Source organism: Aphidius gifuensis, linkage group LG3, assembly GCF_014905175.1.
Source record: "Aphidius gifuensis isolate YNYX2018 linkage group LG3, ASM1490517v1, whole genome shotgun sequence".
Lineage (NCBI taxonomy): Eukaryota > Metazoa > Arthropoda > Insecta > Hymenoptera > Braconidae > Aphidius > Aphidius gifuensis.
The window spans coordinates 1,249,836-1,273,138 of record NC_057790.1 but is presented as its reverse complement, the minus strand read 5'-3'; the positions used below and the strand labels follow the sequence as shown (position 1 = coordinate 1,273,138).

Genomic DNA, 23,303 nt, shown 5'->3' with positions numbered 1-23,303 from the left:
CTCATTAATCATAATCTTTTTTCTACAATTGCGTGGTACATACGTAATACAGACTTTGACACAGTATGTCATTAAATAATGTCAAATGAAAGTAAATTTTTTCAGTTCAATTTGCATGATAACATGCAGTACATGCAACACACAAGAACTCAATAATAAAAATAAAAGTACATTCCAAAATGGGCGGGAAAATAATACGTGTGTTTTGTTAATATTACTTTTTTTTTTTTTCATTCGAAACTAGCACGAAATTTTTTACAATAAAACAGTTCAAATTTAGCTTGTTATTTTTATGTAATAATTGATCTCAGTTATGATTTGCGATTTTAATTTATTCATTTGAATCCTTTACTGCATTTAAGGATTTTCAAAATTGTCGCGGCAAAGGCATCACGTGACTATTGTGGTAGATATTTATTTTTTAAATTTAATTTAAATAAATTATGATCGTTTTTAATTGTTATTTTCTATAATCAGTATGGACGTTCAAAAGATGATATTTTTATATCTTATGTACTTCTTCAAACACGACAAGTAGATAATTTTTTTTTTTAACAAATTATTTTTCTTTATTTTTGTCGCAATCAATAATCACGGAAATTAATTATTAATTTATTTTTTTTTTTTTTCTATTTACTATGAATGCACAAAATAGTTTTATATTTATTTATTTTTTATTTTTCTTAATTTTTATTTTCTATTTTTTGACTGGTTAAAATTGAATTTCATTTTTGTTCATTTATTATTTATTAGCTCCTCTTTTTCATAGACTTCTTCATAAATCTAGACACTTTTTTTTTTTTTTTTTTTGTTATCAAACTATATTTGAAATTGTACGTTTAACGGGGTTTTTTTATTTTATTTTTTTATGATATTTAAAATTTATTTTCTCTTTTAGGTATATATTTTGGGGAAAGTCATATGAAACTATTTATTTTCTTTTAAATATATTGTTTTTTTATTTTTCATTAATATTTTAAAACTTGGTTTAAATTATTATTAATTTATCATAATTAATTTGTTGTTATTCAGCAAATTGTTATCTTTTATTTCGAATTTTTGTTTGTTTTTTCTTTAAACTATTGACAGCTTTTTTTTACTTATTTATTGCCAAGATTTACAGCTGGGGTTTTGAGGCAATTGATAAAATTAACACTCAACAATAAGAAAAACCAGTTGAAAAATAAAAAATAAAAAAAGAATATATCAGTAATAATTAATTCAATTTTTCTGATTAATCATTATATTTCAATGTACAATTTTAATACAATATTATCATGTCATTATGTCATTTAAAAATGTGAATTGTTTTTTGTTTCAATAATTATTTTATTATTATTATTTTTTTCTCTATGAAAAAAAAAACAAATCATTGATTTTTATGACAGGTTTTATTTTCTTATATCACAGCGCGCGTTAAAGAAAGCAAGTTAAATTTTAAAAAAGACTGACAGAGAGCACATTGGTAATGGATGTTGCATATTTAAATAATTTAATAATTTTTAATATTTTAAATAAATGAAAGTTGACTGAAGTTTATTCGATCAAAAAAAGCCTCGAAACAAATCAAAAAGAAATAGAAAAAAAAATCATAAATCTTTATATAAATTAATCTGTTAAATTTCTTAGCAAAGTGACTCTTTATCAATCTAATTTTATACTCTTTAACAATACATTAATTTCAGACGTATTTATTGATTCACATCAATCATGAAATCCGTTGCAATGAAGCTTTTTTATTAAAAGCATCAAAAAAATTAATTGCAACTAAATTAAAAAAAAAAGAAATACAATTTTTGTCTATCAAGCATCTATTCTCAGTTGACTAACAGACGTTGATGATACTTGAATTGTCTGTTGATGTACCTGGACAGGAGTGTCAATAGTGTCACACTGATGATTGCCTGTTGTCATGCAAATATCATTGAGTTGCTATTTTTTTGTTGGCGTACCACGTTGTGTTAATCCTTCAAAACGTTTAAATGTATAATTTATAAAGACCCAATCTTTGTATATCACTTCACCGTCTTGTGGCAATGGTGCTGATGCTAAAAAATAATTTTAAAATTCATAAACATTAATATATTGTTCAATTTATTTACTACTTTAATTATAAATATCTTGATGTGTTTTTTAACTTACGTATTTCAAGTTTAACATCTGGGAATTCATCAAAGTTTGATGTATCATCAATTGATCTAACTTCAACTGGTATTGCAGCTGGTCGTTCTCTGATATGTTCCCAATCTACACCACGAAAAAATGGAGCTAGTTTTAATTCTTCAATACCTCTTTGTGATCCTAGAAAAAAAAAATAATTCAATTATTAATTTAAAAATCATTTTGGTTATTATTTTTTGTTTTTTAAATTTTCTTACCTAGTCTTCTGTCAGCTTCACAACAGAATTTAATTATTGTATCTTTGGCCTCTTCACTTATCGGCACTTCAGGAGGAAAAATAAGTGTTTCCCGCCAATTCATAACTTTTCTATATGTCTCCTGAGGATTTTCACTGCAAAATGGAGGGTAACCTATTAACATTTCATACATAATAACACCAAGTGACCAACAATCACATGCTGGACCATATCCAGTTTGAAGGAAGACTTCTGGTGCAATATAATCTGGTGTTCCAACAGTACTATAAGCAAGTGCCCTTCTATTTCTTTTCCAACTTTCAGCTCTTCTTTTACTATCCATTGCACCACCACTACCACTCCCACAAGACGTCATAAAATCTGATGGTTTAGCTTGACTAAGATCCCTATAGAAATCAGTTCTGTGAGATTTTTTTAAACCCGTACAAAGACCAAAATCTGATAATTTTATATGTCCCCGTGCATCTAACAATAAATTATCCGGTTTGATATCCCTGTCGAAACAAAATACAAAATTTAATCATTAATATTACATCAAAATTTTAAATAACAATTATTCATTAGCACATTAAATTTAATAGTAAAAATTAAATTAAAAATAAACAAAATAATTAATAATTAATCATTGAAATTTCCATATACAATAAATTATTAATAAACAATTTAAAAATAATATAATAATTTTTTTTTAAATGAATTTTAAATAGTAATGATTTCGATAGACTATTTGTCCAATTTTTTAAACAAAAAATAATCAAATAAATAGATAAATAAGCTAATTAATTAATAGATAATTAAATAAACAAATAAATAATTTATTTGAATAAATAAATACAATAAATACCTATGTATAAAGCCTAGTTTGTGAATAGAATCGATCGCTAACGCCGTTTCCGATATATAAAATTGTGTACACTCTTCAGAAAGTGTATCTTTTTTCATTAAAAGTGTCATCATATCACCTGTAACAATTTAAAATAAATTATAATGACTCATTATTGAGTAATAAATATCCGGAAGACATAATAAAATCTTAAAAATAATACAACAATTTTAAATTAATCATTTCAATTTACATTTATGAAATATTTATCAACAAAAAAAAAATGAAAAATAAGAAATGTATTTGTGAAAATGATGAAAATTTTCTTACCTCCAGGCAAAAATTCCATGATTAAATATAAATTAATTGGATCTTGAAAGCTATAATACATTTTAACAACCCACTGATGATCAGCTTCAACTAAAACATCTCTTTCAGCTCTAACATGGGCAACTTGTTCCTTCTCAAGCATATCAGCTTTTCTTAATATTTTCATTGCATATACATGACCAGTATCTTTCTTTTGCACCAATCTTACCTATCAAATTAATATTCAATTATTTATCAATCATTTTATATTGAAATTATTTTTTTTTTTTTGTAAGTAGAGAGAAAGTTTTAAGTATACATACCTCGCCAAAGGCACCACGACCTATGACTTTAAGCGGCTCAAAATCTTCAACACCAAGTCTTGAACGTTTTAATCTAAGAAATTCAGTTTCTTTTTGGGCATGTTGAAGTCTTTTTTCATGTTTTTGTTGCTCAGATAGTCCTTCATCTTTTAGGGTTTCTTCTAGTTTAGCCAATCTTTGTTTACGTTCAATATGTTGAGCTATCAGGTTGCTGTAGTAATTTTCAAGTGTTACCTTAAAGAATAACATAAAAATTTTATTTAATAATTCATATATCTTGCAAGGAAATATTTTAATAATAATAATACGTAATTTGTTTTTGTTTTTTAATAACTTTCGTGTGATTTATATTGTGTTTACAAAAATATGTCTGTTTGTTAAGTCGCATATCAAAGCTGTTTAAGTATTCAGATGATTAATAAACACTCTTGCTAATTTGTGATTCCAAGGTTACTCTTTTTTTGAATAATTTTTTTAAGCCTATTGTTTTGTTTTTATTTGAATAACATTTTTAACAGGTGACAAGAAAATTATGAGAATTAAAAAATTTTTTTTTTAATCTAATTTAATAGTTATAATTAAATTAATAATTTTTTTTTAAATCTATTTTATCATTTTTTAATTATTCAACAATTTTTAATCATAACAAATCATTTGTTTATATTTTTTTTTACTTTTAAATTTACCAATTGGCTTTAATGCTTGAAAGAAATGAAAAAAAAATTTTTTAGAATTGTCTAGTAATTTTTAAATATTTGTGAAAATTATTTATTCAATAATATTAATATTTTTTTATTGTCTAATAATTTTAAAATAGACTCATTAAAAAAGTCAGAATATATTTGAATTTTTTAAATATCTTATCAAACGAAAAATGAAAAAATTAAGTCTACCTTCTTATCTTTGAAAATTAATATTTCCATTTTTCAATGCAAAAAAAAATTTCCACAGCTGATTATAATTCCAATTGATAAATTTAAATTAGTATATATTTTTTTTACTAATTACCTTGGCCTTGGTGGCTTTGTCCAAAGTGTGACCGCTGAATCGTATTGTGTTTTCGGTTGCGGCCATCTCCAGCACCCCTGAAACAACCAAAAAAAAAACTAATTAATAAATTGCCAAAAAAAAACCTCCATAAATAAATTCAACAATCAAAAAAAATATTCATTTGTTCAACATAATAATAGCTTAAATAGTAAAATATAAAATAGCAATTATTGCAATAAATTTCTAGAACGGAAATGCATTTACAATAAATGTCAAACAACAAATATGCGGGTCAATAATGACACGAGTTTTCGTGCAGTATTTTTATTTTCTTGCAGTATTAAATCACGTTAATATGAATTAACAGTTGCCGGATATCACAAACATGTTGCTATGCATACAGGCTCATGTTTTAAATGATAAAAAAAAATAACTACAAGTAATATTTTCCACTTGAGATTTCACTTGAATAATTTTTTTTTATTAAATCGATTGATCAACTATTCAAATGATCATATGATCTTTTTTTTTTTTCTAATCGTTCAATAATTTATATAATATACTTGAGCAGTCTCCCGACAAATCAGTTTGACATTAACTTGAGTTACAAATGAGTCATGCTTGAGTCATGACGTCACATTTCAAACAAAGCGAAAAAAAAAAAGAATTATTTTTATCACAAAGTGAACACTAACAAATTGTGTGTACCATGAAAAATCACTCGACCAAAAAAAAAAAAAAAAAATATTTCAAATCAACTTGACGATTGTTTTGTTATTTTTTGTTATTATTTTTATTTATTATTTAAAATTATGAGGGAAATAGGATTTCCGCAAGTCATTAAAATAAATTTGTACGCAAAAAAAAAAACCTTTAAATTCAACTTGATGAGTTATAGATTATTAATAACAATAATAAATAATTAAAATAAAAAAAAAATTTATTGAGTCACGCGGTTAGCTTGTCATCATTATAGTCCGTTAGTATATTGCACAAACTTTTCAATAAACGCAATAATTTATATTGAGATAAATAAATTTAAAAAAAAAAATTAATCTTGAGGTTTGTTCTCAACGTCACTTGTTGCGCCCCCAACTCAATAAACAACAATTCAAACTCATATATAAATAAAAATGCAAACAAATACATGTTTAATAAAATAAAACGAAAAAAAAATGTTTTATTTTTTTCAAGTATTTGCTTACTACTTGAAGAAATTTTCTCCTCACAAAGAGTGTCACTAAGAAGGCAGAGAAAAAAAAAAAAGACAAATAGGTGATGTAATGTTAACCCAGTGGGTATTAATAGAAATAAATAAAATCATCATCGACTAGTTGATATTATCATTATATTCAATATATATTATTCAAAATAAAAACATGTGGGATTAAAGATAAGGTCATATTGAACATCTTTATCAAGAAGAAAATAATATATTCTTCGTATCAATTTTCGATAAAGAAAAAATAAAATTACACGATTGTTTTAAGGCATGGAATATGAAAACAATAAAATTTACTACATTACATTGTAATAAAAAATTAGTATTGTTTATTTAAAAAAACGTATATAAATTTTAAAAATTTGTAAAAAGAAAATTGATAGTTTTTCATTTGCAATTAGAGTTAAAAAATTTGTTAGAATTTTGTTCAAAGTGGAATTAAAGACACTGGCTAGTCGTAGATTTTTTGATGCTAGATATATTGATGCACAACTCATGCAAGTTGATGCTTCCTCTGTTGATAAAGTGAGAAAGAAAAAATAAAATATAGAAAATAAATAAATAAAATTTCTATGAGAGGGAAAGGAGTTAAATGCAAGAGAGAAAAAAACAGGTTTGTCTTGAGAACAAGTTGGTTTGCTTTAGGCATCCATTTGGACCCTCACCTGAACCAACTACAACTACTACGATGATGATGATAATGATGACGACGACGACGACGATTCAGCGAGACAATGAACCGTGCAGTACTGTAATATCCACGACAACCATGTCGATTAAATAAATTATTCCATAACTCAATGAATAGATAAATGTAAAAAAAAATTTTTTTCATTTTTATTTAAATATATAAACACAAAAAAAAAAATATATACTTTAAAACACAAAGGCAAATCGTGGCTAGAAAAAAAACCACAGACAAGTAGAAAAAAAAATCTTTTTTTTTCGAATGAAAAAAGTTGGAAACAATGAGCATTCAAATATTGCAAAACTTGGCAAATTAAAATGGTCAAAAAGTTTTAAATTTTGTTTGTTATAAACAATAGAATTTATAAACATACATGTAGAAAAATTATTATTATAATTGATGTTTATTTTTGTAGAATAAATTTTTTGGCTGTTTAAATAATGAATTTTATGATGATATTGATAATTTACAGTCAATGAACTTGTATTGTCATGAATTTTACATTATCATTGATAAATAATAATAAGATTAAATTAAAAAGAGAAAAGAATGGAAAAAAAAAAGAGGTTTAAAATATTCCACGCACAAATATGTTGAGTATGTTTAACCGGTCAGATGATCTCTTGCATTCTCTTGGTCTTTGGTGATGGTTTAGTCGTGTATTTTTGGACGACAGTGTCAGGCAAAACTCACAAAAATAACTTGTTCGACAAAACAGAAAGATGAAACACTTTGAAATTTGTCATTTAAATGATTTTATTTTTTAAATGGTTATACAAATAATAATTATGTCGTGAAATTTATTTATTTTTAAATTGAAAGATATTCAATGGATGTACAAATTTACGTAGGTGAAAAAGAGATATTATTATTGTGTTCCTGGTTTTGAATATATACACTTTAAATGCGAGATTGAAGCGCGCGACACGAACCTCGGCCATCGACTCACGCGGTGATCAGACTGATGGTAAAAAATAAAGAAAAATAATAATCTACTGTGCGCAACAACCCGTTGGACTTGAAGATGTCTAAACTACATGTTTGAGAATTTTTTTTTTCTTTTAAATGATATAATAATAGAGGCAAAGAGATGAAAACTAATCCAGATCTAATTAAATTTAATTAGACTAATATTGAAGTTATATCCATTAGATAAAAAATTATTTTTAAATCAAATTAAATTTTTTTATTTAAAAATTTATTTGTATTTTTATAATAAATATCTTTTTTTTGAAAAATAAAATTTATTTAATACAAATAAAGCAATTATTTAATACCTTAAATTAAATTATACAATGATAATTTTTAAATTGAAAAAAAAATATGAAAATTTATTTGTTTATTATATTAATTTAATTTTGGTTAATTAATTTTATGTAAAATTATAATTTTAAACGTCGATTTGAATGACAAATTAATTATTCATTGTGATTTTTAATTTTAGGCATGTAAAAATATAAACTTCACGAGCTTTTATTAGAAAGAAAAAAAAAGCTCAAAGCTCGAATGTTGTAATTTGTTTATTTTAAAATAAATTAACCATGTTTTTTTAAATAAAAATAAAACAACAATTACAAAATATATATGTCAAATTTAAAGAAAATAAAATTAATTATCATGTGGTTATTCACTGACCAACGACGATTTTACCGTTTCGTCTTGTACGACAAGTTGGAGCTACCACTTAATATATTGTGAATCATATAAGCTCGGCAATCATGTTAAAACTTTGACCCTGACAGTCGTATATACATGCATATAATATATTTAAACAAGAAAACATATTATTTTAATAACCAGCTACTTTGAATTCTCATTTTTTATTTTATTCATTTCTTTTATTTTTTAGCAAAACAAGTTTTATGCTGCTTCTGATTCATTCCATGTGTGAAAAAATAATAAATATTTAAAAAAAAAAAATAAATAAGTTACATACATTTAAATAGATATATATCCCAGTGAACAATAAAAGATCTCTCTGTTACACTGACCTGAATATCACAATCACAAATAATAAATATATTTTTTTAATTATAACTTAACACAAACATTTATAAAGCTTCACCACTTTACATAACTGTTATGCGATAAAATAAAAAAATATATAAAAAAACAAGCTAATTTTTCATTTAAAAATAATTAAAAAACAATATTTTAAATGTATTTTAAAAATCTAAATAGTGTAGGTATATATTTTTATGAATTTTATTTCATCAAAATTATATGGAATGGATTTTATTTTGGAATGGCTTGTTTGTATAATCCACAAACGAATAAGAATCACATCCGTGAGCCGAGGTCGAAGATCGACAATACATATAGAATACAAAATAAAATTTTTATACATATATAAACATGCAGTTGTTGAATTCCGTTTTAACGTTATGTTCATTCGTTGCAATTTCGCGCACGAGACTGTTCGTTTGACCATGTAAAAAGTGTCTTGGTACTGGTGTGTCCTCTTCAATCACACCACCAAGTGGCTAGTGGGGGGATGTTAAATAGATAAAAAAAAAAAAGATAGATTCAAATATAAATAATGAAAAAAAAAAAAAGAGACCAATGTGGCTTAGGAAAGAGTGTATACAATACCTATATTACACTAACGCACCTCGGCTTCTAATAGGGGATTTTCATGAGCTTGACGTCACCCCTAAGAGCCGAGACGTCGCGACTACATATAGGGCCGACGTCGACGACTCAGATCGCATTAGCACGTCTGCATGTGCAGAACATGTAAATACTGTTTTAAATCATCTATGTATACGTGACTTGTAATTTAATTTAGTCGCAAGTATAAAAATTTATATATTTTTATTTCAAAAAATATTATTTAATTTTAATTTTTGTATTTAAAAGTTTAAATTATATAATTTTATTAAAATTTATATTTATTTTACTCATAAAAATTGCAAATAAATTTTTTTTTTTTTATAAATAGATAATTTATATTTTTGTGTAAACATGCGTCTAATCTGTTACGAAAAATTTAATGTACTTGTTAGCGGACGAGTAGATACAGACATTTTAAACGATAATTGAAATGTTTCATGGTGCATTAGGAAATTGTAACTGCATTCAATCAAATGAATATTATAGTTTAACACACCGGGCATTGATCGTTAATATTTATATTTACTTCGTGATGCACGACTATTAATATATCTATTTTTTTATTTTTACGGAAGATTGTAATTTATAGATGATAATGAAAGTTATTTTTATTTGAAAAATTTTACTTTCTTAATAATTATTAACATGTTGATAATTAAATTTTTATTATTTTTTAAATTTACATAGAAAAAAAATTAATAATCAAACTGAATGAAAGAAAAAGTTTTTTATTAAAATATTTATTTATTATTTAGTCTAATTAATTATTATTTAAATATTATTAAATTATTAGAAATTTAAAAAATTTTTTAAAATAATATTTGATTTTTCTATGAAAAATATTATTAATTTAATTTAATTTTTTCAATTTAGTAATATTATATACTCAACGCGTATTTTATTATAAAAAAAAAAAAATTAATAATAATTGACAGTTTAAAATACAAAAGGAAGTGTCGTCAGAGATTGACGACATTGTAACAATTATTATGTTCACCACATCATCTTGTCTCGGAAAGCGTAGCGAAAAAATTAAGAAGAAAAAAAAAAAGGCAAATTATAAATAATAAAAATAATAAAACAATAATGTAGTTGAAGTAAGCTGCATTGTCGACATTCAAGTCACATATATAAATATACAATTAAACTGGTCTGCAATATGTCTGAAAAATTGTTTCAAGTCCACAGAGAATTAGCAGAGACTAGACGACCAATACCAAGTTGTTACAATGCAGTTGTTACAGCTTACGAATAACTATATTCTACAAGTTATATGCACTACGACGAATCAGTGGACTCGACCGAAGCAAATTTTTTACGGTCCAGGGAATTGAAATCGTCTTGTACCGGCGATACGGCTCGAAAAATTGACTCTGTCTATACACTAGATGGATTTTTCTGTATTTTATATCTCAATTTTTATTATTATTCATTTTCAACCCTTGACATTATGATGCATATTCATGCCAACTATTATATACTGATTATATTTTTTTTTTCAATAAATATCACTTGACGTATATAAATACTTTGACGTTTGTTCTGATTGTTTTTATTTTTTTTTTCTTTTTTTAAATTATTAAAGACAGGCGCCGTTGTTGAATGTCATTTTAATTTGTTTGTTTAATTTTTTTTTTTACATCTAATTTATAGGATGTAATATGAATTCAGAATATTTGCATACTCGAGAGGAATATTGATTATAATATGTTCACGTAAACATGCGATGCTTTGTTTTGGATTATATCAAGGGTCATAGTTAAGTTGGTCAAGTTTTGAATATCACATGACTAAATATCCTAATTACAATTAAAAAAAATATATGTATTGTACAAGAAAAATATCCAATGGCAAAGTAAATAAATTGATTAATTAAAAATTCATTAAAAATATATAATAATTACTATTAAATTAATCATATATAATGATTAATAAAAATAGTAAATATTTTAAAAGAATTAAATTTAAAATAATGATTACATTGAGTCATTTTTAAATTAATTAATTTTAAATTTATCCAAGATATATGATTAATTTTTAAATGCAATATTTATTTATTTATTATAATTTTTTTTAGCCATTTGATAATAGTCATTTTATTATAATGTTTATACTTGAATAATAATTGACAGCACTGTTGATTAAATATAAAAAAATACTTTTAAACATAAAAAAACCAAAATGAATCCAGCATTTGGGGCAAATACATTCTGGCTTAGAAGAATTGAGGTGATTTCAATCATTCTATGCTGGAAGGTAGTCCACCTCAAATGCTGGAGTGGACATCATTCTTAGGACATTGACGTCACACTGGCTACTCAGATTTAAAAGTTTCTTATAGAGATAACGTTAAGAATGTTTGAAAATAAGACACGCTCGAACTCGAGACTCCAAGAACCATAGGCAGGTCGTTTACACACTTGACCACGACACTATACGACAAACGTTGACCATATCATCATATATATTTCGTATTTTAAATTATAAACCTACTACAAAAAACTCGTTGTATTTTATTATAAATTTAAAAAATAATTAAACTAATCTTTGAAATAGTTAGTGTATAATTTATTATATGTTCCTATTTTTGTATTTTTGTATTTTTTTTTCAATAATAAATTTCAATTTTAAAAAAAAGCTCATTGTTTTTGATAATACACACTACAAAATCTTTTTCTTTTTTTATTGTGAGGAGTTTATTTACCAGGATATTTTATTCCACGATGATAAAAACTTTGATAAATTCTTATCTTCATTTTTTAAATTTTTATAAACAAAAATACACTGAATATTAAAATTTTAAAAAAATATATATTGTACAAGAAAAATATCCACTGGCAAAGTAAATAATTGGATTAATTAAAAATTCATTGAGTCATTTTTAAATTAATTTATTTTAAATTTATTCAAGATATATGCTTAATTTTTGAATGCAATATTTATTTATTTATCATAAATTTTTTTTAGACATTTGACAATATAGTCATTTTATTATAATGTTTATACTTGAATAATTGATAGCACTGTTATTGAAATGTAAAAAAAAATAGTTTTAAATAAAAAATAAAAACGAATTCAGCATTTGGGGCGAATACATTCTGGCTTAGAAGAATTGAGGTGATTTCAATCATTCTATGCTGGAAGGTAATCACCCCAAATGCTGGAAGTCACCACAAAGCCAATAATGAATAAAATGCTGTCACTAATCTTCAAATACAGATTGAAAATTCTAGTTCTTGTCGATTCACAAGTGAGTCGAACTCGCATCACCAATTTCAATAGGTAGGTCGCTTACCCACTTGACCATAAGCACACACTACACATTTACTAAATCATCATAGACATATATATTTCGTTTTTTAAATTATAAATCTACTAAAAAATACCCATTGTATTTCATTATAAATTTAAAAAATAATTACACTGATCTTCGAAATAAATTACATATTTACATGTTTTTATTGTTGTAATTTTTTTTTAGCAATAGTAAATTTCAATTAAAAAAAAAAACTTAATGATTTTTATATTAATATACGCTTTTTTTTTTTTTTTTGAGGAAACTATTTATTAGGATATTTTATTTCGCGATGATAAGACAAGGAAAATTGTCTTTATAATATTTCGTCCTGTACTCGTGACTCAAAAACTTTGATAAATCCTTATCTTCATTTTTTAAATTTTTATAAACAAAAATACACTGAATATTTAAAAAAAAACTAGGCCAGATGATTGTTTTTTTTTTGTCCAGCGAAAGTATCACTATCACTTTAACAAGTTTATTTCAAGAATTTCTTCTTTTATATTCATTTCAACTTATTAAATTACAGAAATAAATCACCGATACTTGAAAAATGAAACAAAAAAATAAATAATAAATATAATTAAATTAGAAAATGTATATAAATATAATTTTTTTTTTCTATCAATGATGGTATTTGATATTGAAAAATTTTAAAATTTATAATTCATTAATTTCATTTGTAAAAAAGTTGAAAGACAGTTTGTATTAAAACTGGAAATTGTTTTGCAAAAAAATGGAAACTTGAAAAGCATACAAATACCTATACAGAATATAAAATAAATAAATAAAAAATATCAAAATAATTACAAGAGTTTAGCGATATAAATTTTCTTAAACGTCATAAATTGCTTTCTCATGAGTAAATACAAAAACAATATAAATTACAATAGAAAAAAAATTAAAAATTTGTTTATATATTTACAATATTTAAAACGTTAAATGAAAAAAAAATTTTTTTATGTGTAAATTTAATCGTCGGGCCATGCCGAACTAATAGCACTCTTGGGTTACTTTCGTACGTGAAGCAATGTGAAACTACTTGTCTACAAACGAGGACGATTCTTAATTCGGAATAAACATCGACACTGAATTGTCGATGTTGGACAAAAAATTTGACTTTCGCTAGTCATTGTTATAAATTAAATAAATATACACGAGTATGTAAGCAGTGTATATTTATTTCAAGTATTTTTCAAGTTTAAAAAAATTTAAAACCAACAAAACCAAACGACTCGGACAATTTTTAAAAGTGTTATAATAATAAATAGTAGTTTGATAAATTATACAAAAAAAATATCACTTTAATATTCACACTTTCTCTGTGGATATAGAAAAAAAATGGGCGATTAAAGAAAATAATTGTCCTTGACATTAAAATAAAAATTAAAACAAACAAAAAATATTTACTTAATTTCTTTTTTTACGTATTTTTTTTCGTATTTGTTGGCCTAGTTTTGGTGAAAAATATTTAGGGTAAACATATCGAATTTTAAATACCAAAATTTGACAAATTAATTTAATTATTAATTGAAAATAAAATAAAATTTTTTAGATAATTATATGAATAAAAAATCAGCAATAATTATATTTTGTTTTTTAAATTTTTTAAGTAGAACAAAATTATTTTCGTCAGACAAATTAAATAACAGTTTTAATTAACTTTTATTATGATAATTTAAAAATAAAAAATTACTTTTATAATTATTCGATGTGTTTTAAATTATTATAAAAAAAAAAATTTAATTTATCTAGTTTTGTTATTTAAAATTAAAAATAATAATTAAATTAATTTTTCTTTGAATTTTAAAATTAAACAAATGTAAATAGATGAATTAAATTATTTTTTTTTTTTAAATTATTTTAATAATTTAATATCATGTAAAAATAAAATTAACTTAGTTAATTTTAATATTTACAATATGTATATTTCAAGTACCATAAAAACAAATCGAATAAATTTAATTTTAAGTATTAAAATTTACCAAATAACTGTTTTTTTTTTATAGCCTTGTTTTCAAGAATTAAATACTGCACTAATAAAAAATTTTACTGCAAAAATTATTGAACAATAAAAGAACAATAAAATAAAAAATAAATTAGGTTAATTCAAGTATATCGAATATCGTCAAATACACTTGTCATACTAATGGAATTTTTCTTTGTTCCTGATCCTTCATCTGTGAGTCGAAAAACGAAGAAGCTCAATCACTCTGAAGTCAAAAGAAGCCTTGAAGCAAGACGAGCCAGTGATGATTAAAAATTGACGTGTCATCCTACGACGTTACTTTCGTAAAATTTCGTAGGATTTCGTAGACTTTTCATAGACATGGACAGGCATGGAGATCTAAAACTCCATGGTCATAGAATTTTGTAAAGATGTCGGAGCAAATGTAGTGAATGTGGATCCACCTTTACATACAGTGCCGGTTTCCTCATCGTTTAGAACCTCATCAAAACACGCAACACACGCAAACCACATCAGACGCATCAGACCAACGCAAACCAAAGAAAAGAATACATAGTCCAGAATAGTCTATTGATTATTCAACCGTATAAAAAATAAAATGGTTAGTAAAATTAATAAATAAAATATATTTTTTTTAAAATCTCTTTCTTTAGTTAAAAAAAAAACATATTAAAATTTATTTTTTTCGTATATTTTTGTTGACTTGAACAAATCTAATAAAAATATTTATACTATACTTAAAATATAACCTCAAAATTTTTTATTTATATTTTGATTCATGTACGTAGTTTGACAAGTAATAGGATCAAATACTTGAGCAAACGATTTCAATAGAGAACGAATTTGTGACTAAATTTTGGTCATTTAATTAATTTTATTTGTTTTTTAATTAGGAACAAAACAATCCAACAAATTATCCACCACGTTGTATTAATACAACTGGAGTTACTGATCAATCATCTGTGGCTGGCAGTAGTACAATGATGTCAGGTTCTTCGAGTAATCCAAGAGCTGTAACAGATGATCAAAAAGAACTCATACACAAACTTGTATATTATCAAACTCTTTATGAACATCCAAGTAACGAAGATCTTGCAAGAATTACGGTAATCATTGAATTTATTTATAAATTTTAAATTTAAAAAGCTTTACAAAAAAAAATCATTCATCCATTTTTATTATACAGGATTATCAGCCATCAGAAGGTGATGATCCAAGTGATGCTGAATTTAGACATATCATAGAAATGACAAGATTAACAGTACAATTAGTTGTTGAATTTGCAAAAAATTTAGAGGGTTTTGATAAATTATTACGTGAAGATCAAATTACATTACTTAAAGCATGTTCAAGTGAAGTAATGATGCTAAGAATGGCAAGAAAATATGATGTACAAACAGATAGTATTGTATTTGCAAATAATCAACCTTATACAAAAGAAAGTTATAATTTTGCTGGTTTAGGTGATGACATTGAGAGCTTACTTCGTTTTTGTAGATATATGGATAGTATGAAAGTCAACAATGGTGAATATGCATTATTAACAGCAATTGTAACATTCTCAGGTAATTAATTTGATTATTTTTATCATTATTTATAAATTAATTAATATATTAAAATTTTTTTTTAGAACGTCCAGGTGTATTGGAAGGTTGGAAAGTTAAAAAGATACAAGAAGTATATATGGCTACATTGAAAGCTTATGTTAACAGTCGTATTGATCCAGATAATGATATTCGTTATGCAAATTTATTGTCAGTATTGACAGTATTACGTTCACTTGGTGACCAAAATAAGAACACTTTGAAGCCAAAAAATGAAAAGCTACCTCCTTTTCTTGTTGAAATTTGGGATTTACTTGCATAATTTAATTTTAATAATAAAGCCTATATGTTTTCGTTTGAAATAATTGAATAAATAAATATATTATCCATTCAATCATTATTTTTTAATAATTATTATTAGTATTATTATCATGTATAGGATGCAATTATGCTTTTTTTTTCGTTTCTTTATTTATTTTTTTTTTTTGTCTAGAGTGTTGTCATATATTTTTCTACTTGATCGATAATTTATGTCCGACCTGTGGAAAATCAGTGATTTTCACTGCATAGTGGAGTGAGGCAACCACTAGAGCGGGGTGTCTAGGGGCCGGTTTTGTAGTCCATAGTCAAGTTAACATGGTATAGTATAGTATAGGGAAGAGAAACGTTAGACTTTACCAAAAAACTGTAACTATATGGACTACAAAACCGGCTTCGTGGTTGTGCTCAGTTGACAGTTCTGTTCAGCTGTAGAGCAATGTAAACAAATGTAAATAATGGTTGTTTATGGTTTACAGTGACAGGACTGTTTCGTCATCGTTTAGGACTACATCAGACCGAAGAAAAGTATAGTCTTTCCCAACAAATAAAATGGTTAATAAAATTATTAAATAAAATAGTTTTTTAAAAATACTTTTCTTCAGTTAAAAAAAAAGAAAATATCAAAATTTATTTTCTTTTTATACCTGCATTGATTTGTTCTAATAGTAATATTTATACTCTTAAAATATAACCTTAAAATTTTTTGTTTATATTTTGATTCATGTATGTAGTTTGACAAGTGATAAATAGGATCAAAGACTTGCGCAAAAGTTATTAATAGAGAACGAATTTGTAACTTCGAATTTTTGTTATTTAAATATTTGTTAATTAATTTTTTTGTTTTTTAATTAGGAACAAGACAAAGCAATAAATGATTTATCATGTAGTATTAATACAATGAAAGTTACTGATGAATCATCTGTAGCTGAATCTCCAGAAACGTCTGTTGGCAGTAGCGCAATAGTGTCAGGTTTTTCAAGTGAACCAAAAGCTGTCACAAAAGAACAAGAAGAACTCATACACAGACTTGTATATTATCAAAATTATTTTGAATATCCAAGTGACGAAGATCTTGCAAGATTTGAGGTAATCATTCAATTAATTTAAAAATTTTAAATTTAAAAAGCTTCTAAAAAATTCGTTTATTCGTTTTTTTTTTACAGTATTATAGACCACCAGAAGGTGATGATCCAAGTGATACTGCATTTAGGTATATCACAGAAATGATGACATTAATAGTACAATTAATTGTTGAATTTGCAAAAAATTTATCGGGGTTTGATAAATTATTACGTGAAGATCAAATTAAATTACTTAAAGCAGGTTCAAGTGAAGTTATGATGCTAAGAATGGCAAGAATTTATGATGAAAAAAATGTTAGTATTGTATTTGCAAGAAATCAACCTCATACTAAAGACAGATTTAATTTGGCTGGCTTGGGTGACACCATTGAGGATTTATTTGATTTTTGTAAATATATGGCTGAAATGGAGGTCGTTAATGGCGAGTATGCATTATTAACAACAATTGCAATATTCTCAGGTAATCAACTTTATCGCTGTTATTATAATTAATCAATCATTCAATCAACTACCTAATATATTGTAATTTTTTTAGAACGGCCAGGTTTAGAGGAAGGTTGGAAAGTTGAAAAAATACAAGAAATATATATGGACGCATTGAAAGCTTATGTTAACAGTCGTAAACATCCAGATAAGGATACTCGTTTTGCACAGCTATTGTCAGTATTGACAAAATTGCGTACAATTGTGAATAAAAATAAGTTCCTTTTTAAGCCTAAAACCAAAAAGCTACCTCCTTTTCTTGCTGAGATATGGAATGTAGTGCAGTAGTTTAACTTTAACAACAAACTATATATGTTCTTTTAAAAAAGCTAAATAAATAAATAAATATATTACTGATTATATTTTAATATGATTATTTGGATTATTATTATGTGTATGCAATTATGCATTTTTTTTCTTTTCATTATTTTTTTTTTTTTAGACGTTACTACAAAGTCTAGAGTGTTGTTATATATTTTTCTACTTGATCGGTAATTTATGTCCGACATATGGAAAATCAGTGATTTTCACTGCATAGTGGAGTATCGATATATCGTGGTTGTGTTCAGTTCTGTTTAGTTCTGTTTAGCTAGCCTAGGATTTCGTAGATCTGTCGTAGACTCGTAGAGCAATGTAAATAATGAATATGAATCCACCTTTACGGTTGTTTACAGTTGACAGTGACAGGACTGCTTCGTCATCGTCTAGGACTACACCAGACCAAAGAAAAGTATAGTCTTTTCCACCGAATAAAATGGTTAATAAAATTATTAAATAAAATATTTTTTTTTAGTTAAAATAAAAGAAAATATCAAAATTATTTTTTTTTTTTATATCTGGATGGATTTGTTCGTTGAGAAAATCTAATAAAAATATTTGTAATTTTAAAATGTAACCTTTAAGTTTTTTGTTTATATTTTGATTCATGTACGTAGTTTGACAAGTGATAAATAGGATCAAAGACTTGCGCAAAAGTTATCAATAAGGAACAAATTTGTAACTACCGTATTTTGTTATTTAAATACTTGTTAAATAATTTTTTTTGTTTTTTAATTAGGAACAAGACAAAGCAATAAATGATTTATCATGTAGTATTAATACAATGAAAGTTACTGATAAATCATCTGTAGCTGAATCTCCAGAAACGTCTGTTGGCAGTAGCGCAATAGTGTCAGGTTTTTCAAGTGAACCAAAAGCTGTTACAGAAGAACAAGAAGAACTCATACACAGACTTGTATATTTTCAAAATTTTTTTGAATATCCAAGTGACGAAGATCTTGCAAAAGTTTCGGTAATCATCCAATTCATTTATAAATTTTAAATTTAAAAAGCTTTTAAAAAATTCGTTCATTCATTTTTTTTACAGGATTTTAAACCATCAGAAGGTGAAGATCCAAGTGATACTGCATTCAGGCATATCACAGAAATGACGACATTAACAGTACAGTTAATTGTTGATTTTGCAAAACATTTATCGGGTTTTGATAAATTATTACGTGAAGACCAAATTGCATTACTTAAAGGATGTTTAACTGAAATTTGGATGATTAAATCGTCAAGAAGATATGATGTAAAAACAGATAGTATTGTATTTGCAAATAATCGACCTCATACTAAAGACAGTTTTAATTTGGCTGGCTTGGGTGATACTATTAAGAATTTATATGATTTTTGTAAATATATGGCTGATATGAAGGTCAACAATGCTGAGTATGCATTATTAACAACAATTGCAATATTCTCAGGTAATCAACTTTATCACTATTATTATAATTAATTAATTATTCAATTAATTAATCAGTTATCTTATATAATATATTTTTTTTAGAACGGCCAGGTTTAATCGAAGGTTGGAAAGTTAAAAAAATACAAGAAATATATATAGATGCATTGAAAGCTTATGTTAACAGTCGTAACCATCCAGATAATAATGATCGTTATGCACATCTAATGTTAATATTGACAAATTTGCGTACAATTGTGAATATAATCAAAATCCCTTTTAAGCACAAAACCAAGAAGTTACCTCCTTTTCTTGCTGAGATATGGAATGTAGTGCAGTAGTTTAACTTTAACAACAAACTGTATATGTTCTTTTAAAATAGTTAAATAAATAAATGTATTTCTGATTATATTTTAAAATTATTATTTGGATTATTATTTATATGCAAATATGCATTTTTTTTTTTCTTTCTTTATTTCTTTTTTATGTTACCACAAAGTCTAGGGTGACCGTTGTCATTTTTGTTATACAATATACATATTGTACTGAGGGCTTTAGCACGCTTGAAAAACTCAAACAAGAATAAGGTGAAGATTATACTCGAGTTTGTACTTCAGTGTGTCCAACAAGTATGGTAAGACAATATTTGCAACATTGCACTTAAATTTTAACAAAGTAAAGTTAATTTAAAAATCAAATTGTTGATAACCTTGAAACACATTTTAGTATATTATTTGTTTTATATTTTTTTTTGAATAAGTTAAATAACAACTTAATAAAGACTTAAATCATCATGATAAAAATATCCTCAACACAAATTTCCTGCTCTTATCATTTTAAAATTAAATATCCTAGTAAATAATTATCCTCAAAATAAAAAAAAAAAAATATCAAACATATAAACATAATGTCGACAATGACTAAAAAATTATGATAAATAAATACTGCATTTAAAAATTTATTTATTTTTTTAAATTTACTTTTATCATTTATCTTAAATAATTTTAAAATTAATTAAATAAAAAATCATTGTTATGACTCAATGTGATTATTATTTAAAATTTAAATTTTTAAATATTTTTTATTTTTAATTGTTTTCTAAATATTTCTGGATATTTTTGTTGAGGATAAATAGTAACCAGGATATTTACTCATGTAACCACTCAAAGACTGAATTATTTTTTTGTTATTTACAGATAAAATTGAAGGACAATTCAAGTGATATTCAAAATTAAAATGAATAAATGATTCGAATCAAGAAAAATCCAGTATAAACTGTTGAATTTCACGGTTAAATTTCTGCCCAGTTTTTAGCATTGAGTGTTCAACTTTCGAGGAGACATATAAATTTATATATAATTTATTATTATTATTATCATCAATATACATATATATTCAACATTAAGATATCTATATTGATGTATATATATGCGTGTATGTCCCCAGTGTATATACGTTAGCATTCACGTGTCACATTAAAGCAATCACCGTTAGAAATAAGAGGGGAAATTCGCGGCTTTACGAGCAACACTCTTTGTTCAAATCGACTGTACATATATAAGTAAAGTTCGAGGTCTCAATGCGTCATTAATTCATTCGTATTGCCCGATGTGAGCCAATTAAATTACTGAAAATTGCGTCAAGTCCATTTTCAAAATAGAAATAATCCTAATATCCGTATGTGCTAATTATATTCTTGGCCAAAACTTAATGAGATTTTTTTTATTTAAAAAAACGAATTAATAATTTAATAAAGTGTATATAATAATTTTTAATAATAACAGTTTGAAATAAAAAAAAATGACAATGATACAATGTTAATCGATTTACGAGACATTGAATAGTCATAAGTTCCCAGGCATTTTTTTTTTCCAACCAGATAATAATAAAGAAAAAAAATAGAAAAAAATTGTATTTTTTTTTCAAATTAAATTGCCAAACATACTGACTAATTGCACCGATAGAAAAAAAAAATAAAAACTTGATATTAATTTTGAACTATAATTTAAATATTAATAGCTGGGTAATTTTTTTTTCTATTTTTTTTCTGTTACAGCACCTGCATGTTTTTCTATCTTGTTTATGTTTATTATTTTTTCAATTTTATTTTTGATAACAACTCACGCTTGTAAAAAATATTGTTTCATAAAAATTTTCGAGGATTAAATATTGATTATATTTATTTTTCTAGCTACATGTTTGTTGACCCAAATATTTTCCTGTTTTATGTAAATTTTAATGATTTTATTTGAAGATAAATGTAGTGAAAATATTTTAATAAATATTATAAATTTACCTGGATCATTTTCGTCTCTTCTTGGACTAATTTGACGACGACATGGACACAATGATACCCTAGGAACAACTCTCATAATGCATTTTAAATAATCCAAAAATAAAAAACACAACTTGAGTCTAAATATACCGGATTTAAAATAATTTTAAAAATTCAAAAGTTGCTTGAGCACATTCCTTGGAACACGTAAGAAAGGAATGAACGTGGATACACAACTGAGGGATGTGTCATCGATGTCATATTGTCGTTTGAAACATTCAAACATTCAGGGTCATTCCATGCCCTTATCGAACTTGTGTATAAAGACAAACCATGTTTATTGAATGACTTGAAAACGCCCACTATTTAAATTATCCAATGACTGTCAAATGTCAAGTGACTCTAGTCGACACTTGAACCCTTAATTATTTTAAAAAAAAAAAATTAAATTAAGCATTTAACAAAGAAGATATATTTTCCATGTGATTATTTTGTAACAAATATTTTTTCCTATCAATGATAAATAATATTCGAAATTCAGCTCGACAACAAATCGATAAACAACTTTACCAACCATGAAAATATAAAAATAAATAAAAATAATAACCTGACAATATTTTACAAGTGTCATAATAATAAATAGTAGTCTCTCTTCACTGATAAATTATACAACAAAAATATTCACACTTTCTCTGTGGATAAATTATTTAAATGAAAAAAAAAAAAAGTAAATAATAAAAGAAAAATTGTCCTTGACATTAAAATAATTTTAAAAAAAAATAAAACGCAGTAACATTAAAAAATTAATTTGAGATATATGACGTAGTATACCATGACCGATTTTTAGTGTAAATACAAATGGATAATAAAAACCCCAAGCATCTTTCGTGACGGTGATAATTCGCGCATCTGACCTCTAACCTCGACCTGATTGAAAAATAAATAAAAAAAAAAAATAATAATATGGGGACCCCTTTCACCCTTTTCTTCTGCGACATGTCCTGAATTTAAACTGTGTTATGCGCCAGCAGGATATGCGAGTTATATGCAAGAAGTGAAATGAGTGCAAGCAAACTGATGTGAGAGAAGAGTAAAATAATAAATAAAAAAAAAGAGATAAGAACTTGTAAAATTTATTTAGTATAAAAAGAAGAGACGATATAAAAATAAAAAGGATGGATAAATTATATATAGCTGAATTTACGCGGGCAAGATGCCAATAGGCTGACTCAAAAAAATACTGCAACCGCGTGGGTGATACA

General features: G+C 25.0%; 2 protein-coding genes across 7 annotated transcripts in view; one reads left to right on the top strand and one right to left on the bottom strand.

The window, feature by feature from the left end:
• Window positions 1–287: 287 nt before the first annotated feature.
• Window positions 288–23,303, bottom strand: part of LOC122851288 (serine/threonine-protein kinase tricornered) — a 37,836-nt gene continuing 14,820 nt past the window's right edge. For 4 of the 6 annotated variants that reach the window (XM_044150418.1, XM_044150416.1, XM_044150417.1 and 1 more), the window contains 7 exons: window positions 4,842–4,918; window positions 3,834–4,067; window positions 3,532–3,739; window positions 3,223–3,340; window positions 2,379–2,872; window positions 2,143–2,301; window positions 288–2,048 (listed from right to left, as the gene is read on the bottom strand). In XM_044150418.1, the coding sequence (XP_044006353.1) occupies window positions 1,933–2,048; window positions 2,143–2,301; window positions 2,379–2,872; window positions 3,223–3,340; window positions 3,532–3,739; window positions 3,834–4,067; window positions 4,842–4,918 (1,406 nt within the window). In that variant the 3' untranslated portion in view covers window positions 288–1,932. Of the gene's footprint in view, window positions 2,049–2,142; window positions 2,302–2,378; window positions 2,873–3,222; window positions 3,341–3,531; window positions 3,740–3,833; window positions 4,068–4,841; window positions 4,919–7,319; window positions 7,694–8,669; window positions 8,692–23,303 lie in introns of those variants that run through there. The other 2 variants (XM_044150421.1, XM_044150420.1) reach the window with 2 other exon arrangements.
• LOC122851291 (ecdysone receptor-like) lies at window positions 14,913–16,494 on the top strand. Its single transcript, XM_044150424.1, has 4 exons — window positions 14,913–15,214; window positions 15,507–15,719; window positions 15,800–16,178; window positions 16,244–16,494. The coding sequence occupies exons 1-4, from the start codon at window positions 15,212–15,214 to the stop codon at window positions 16,477–16,479; spliced, it is 831 nt and encodes a 276-aa protein (XP_044006359.1). The 5' UTR covers window positions 14,913–15,211; the 3' UTR covers window positions 16,480–16,494.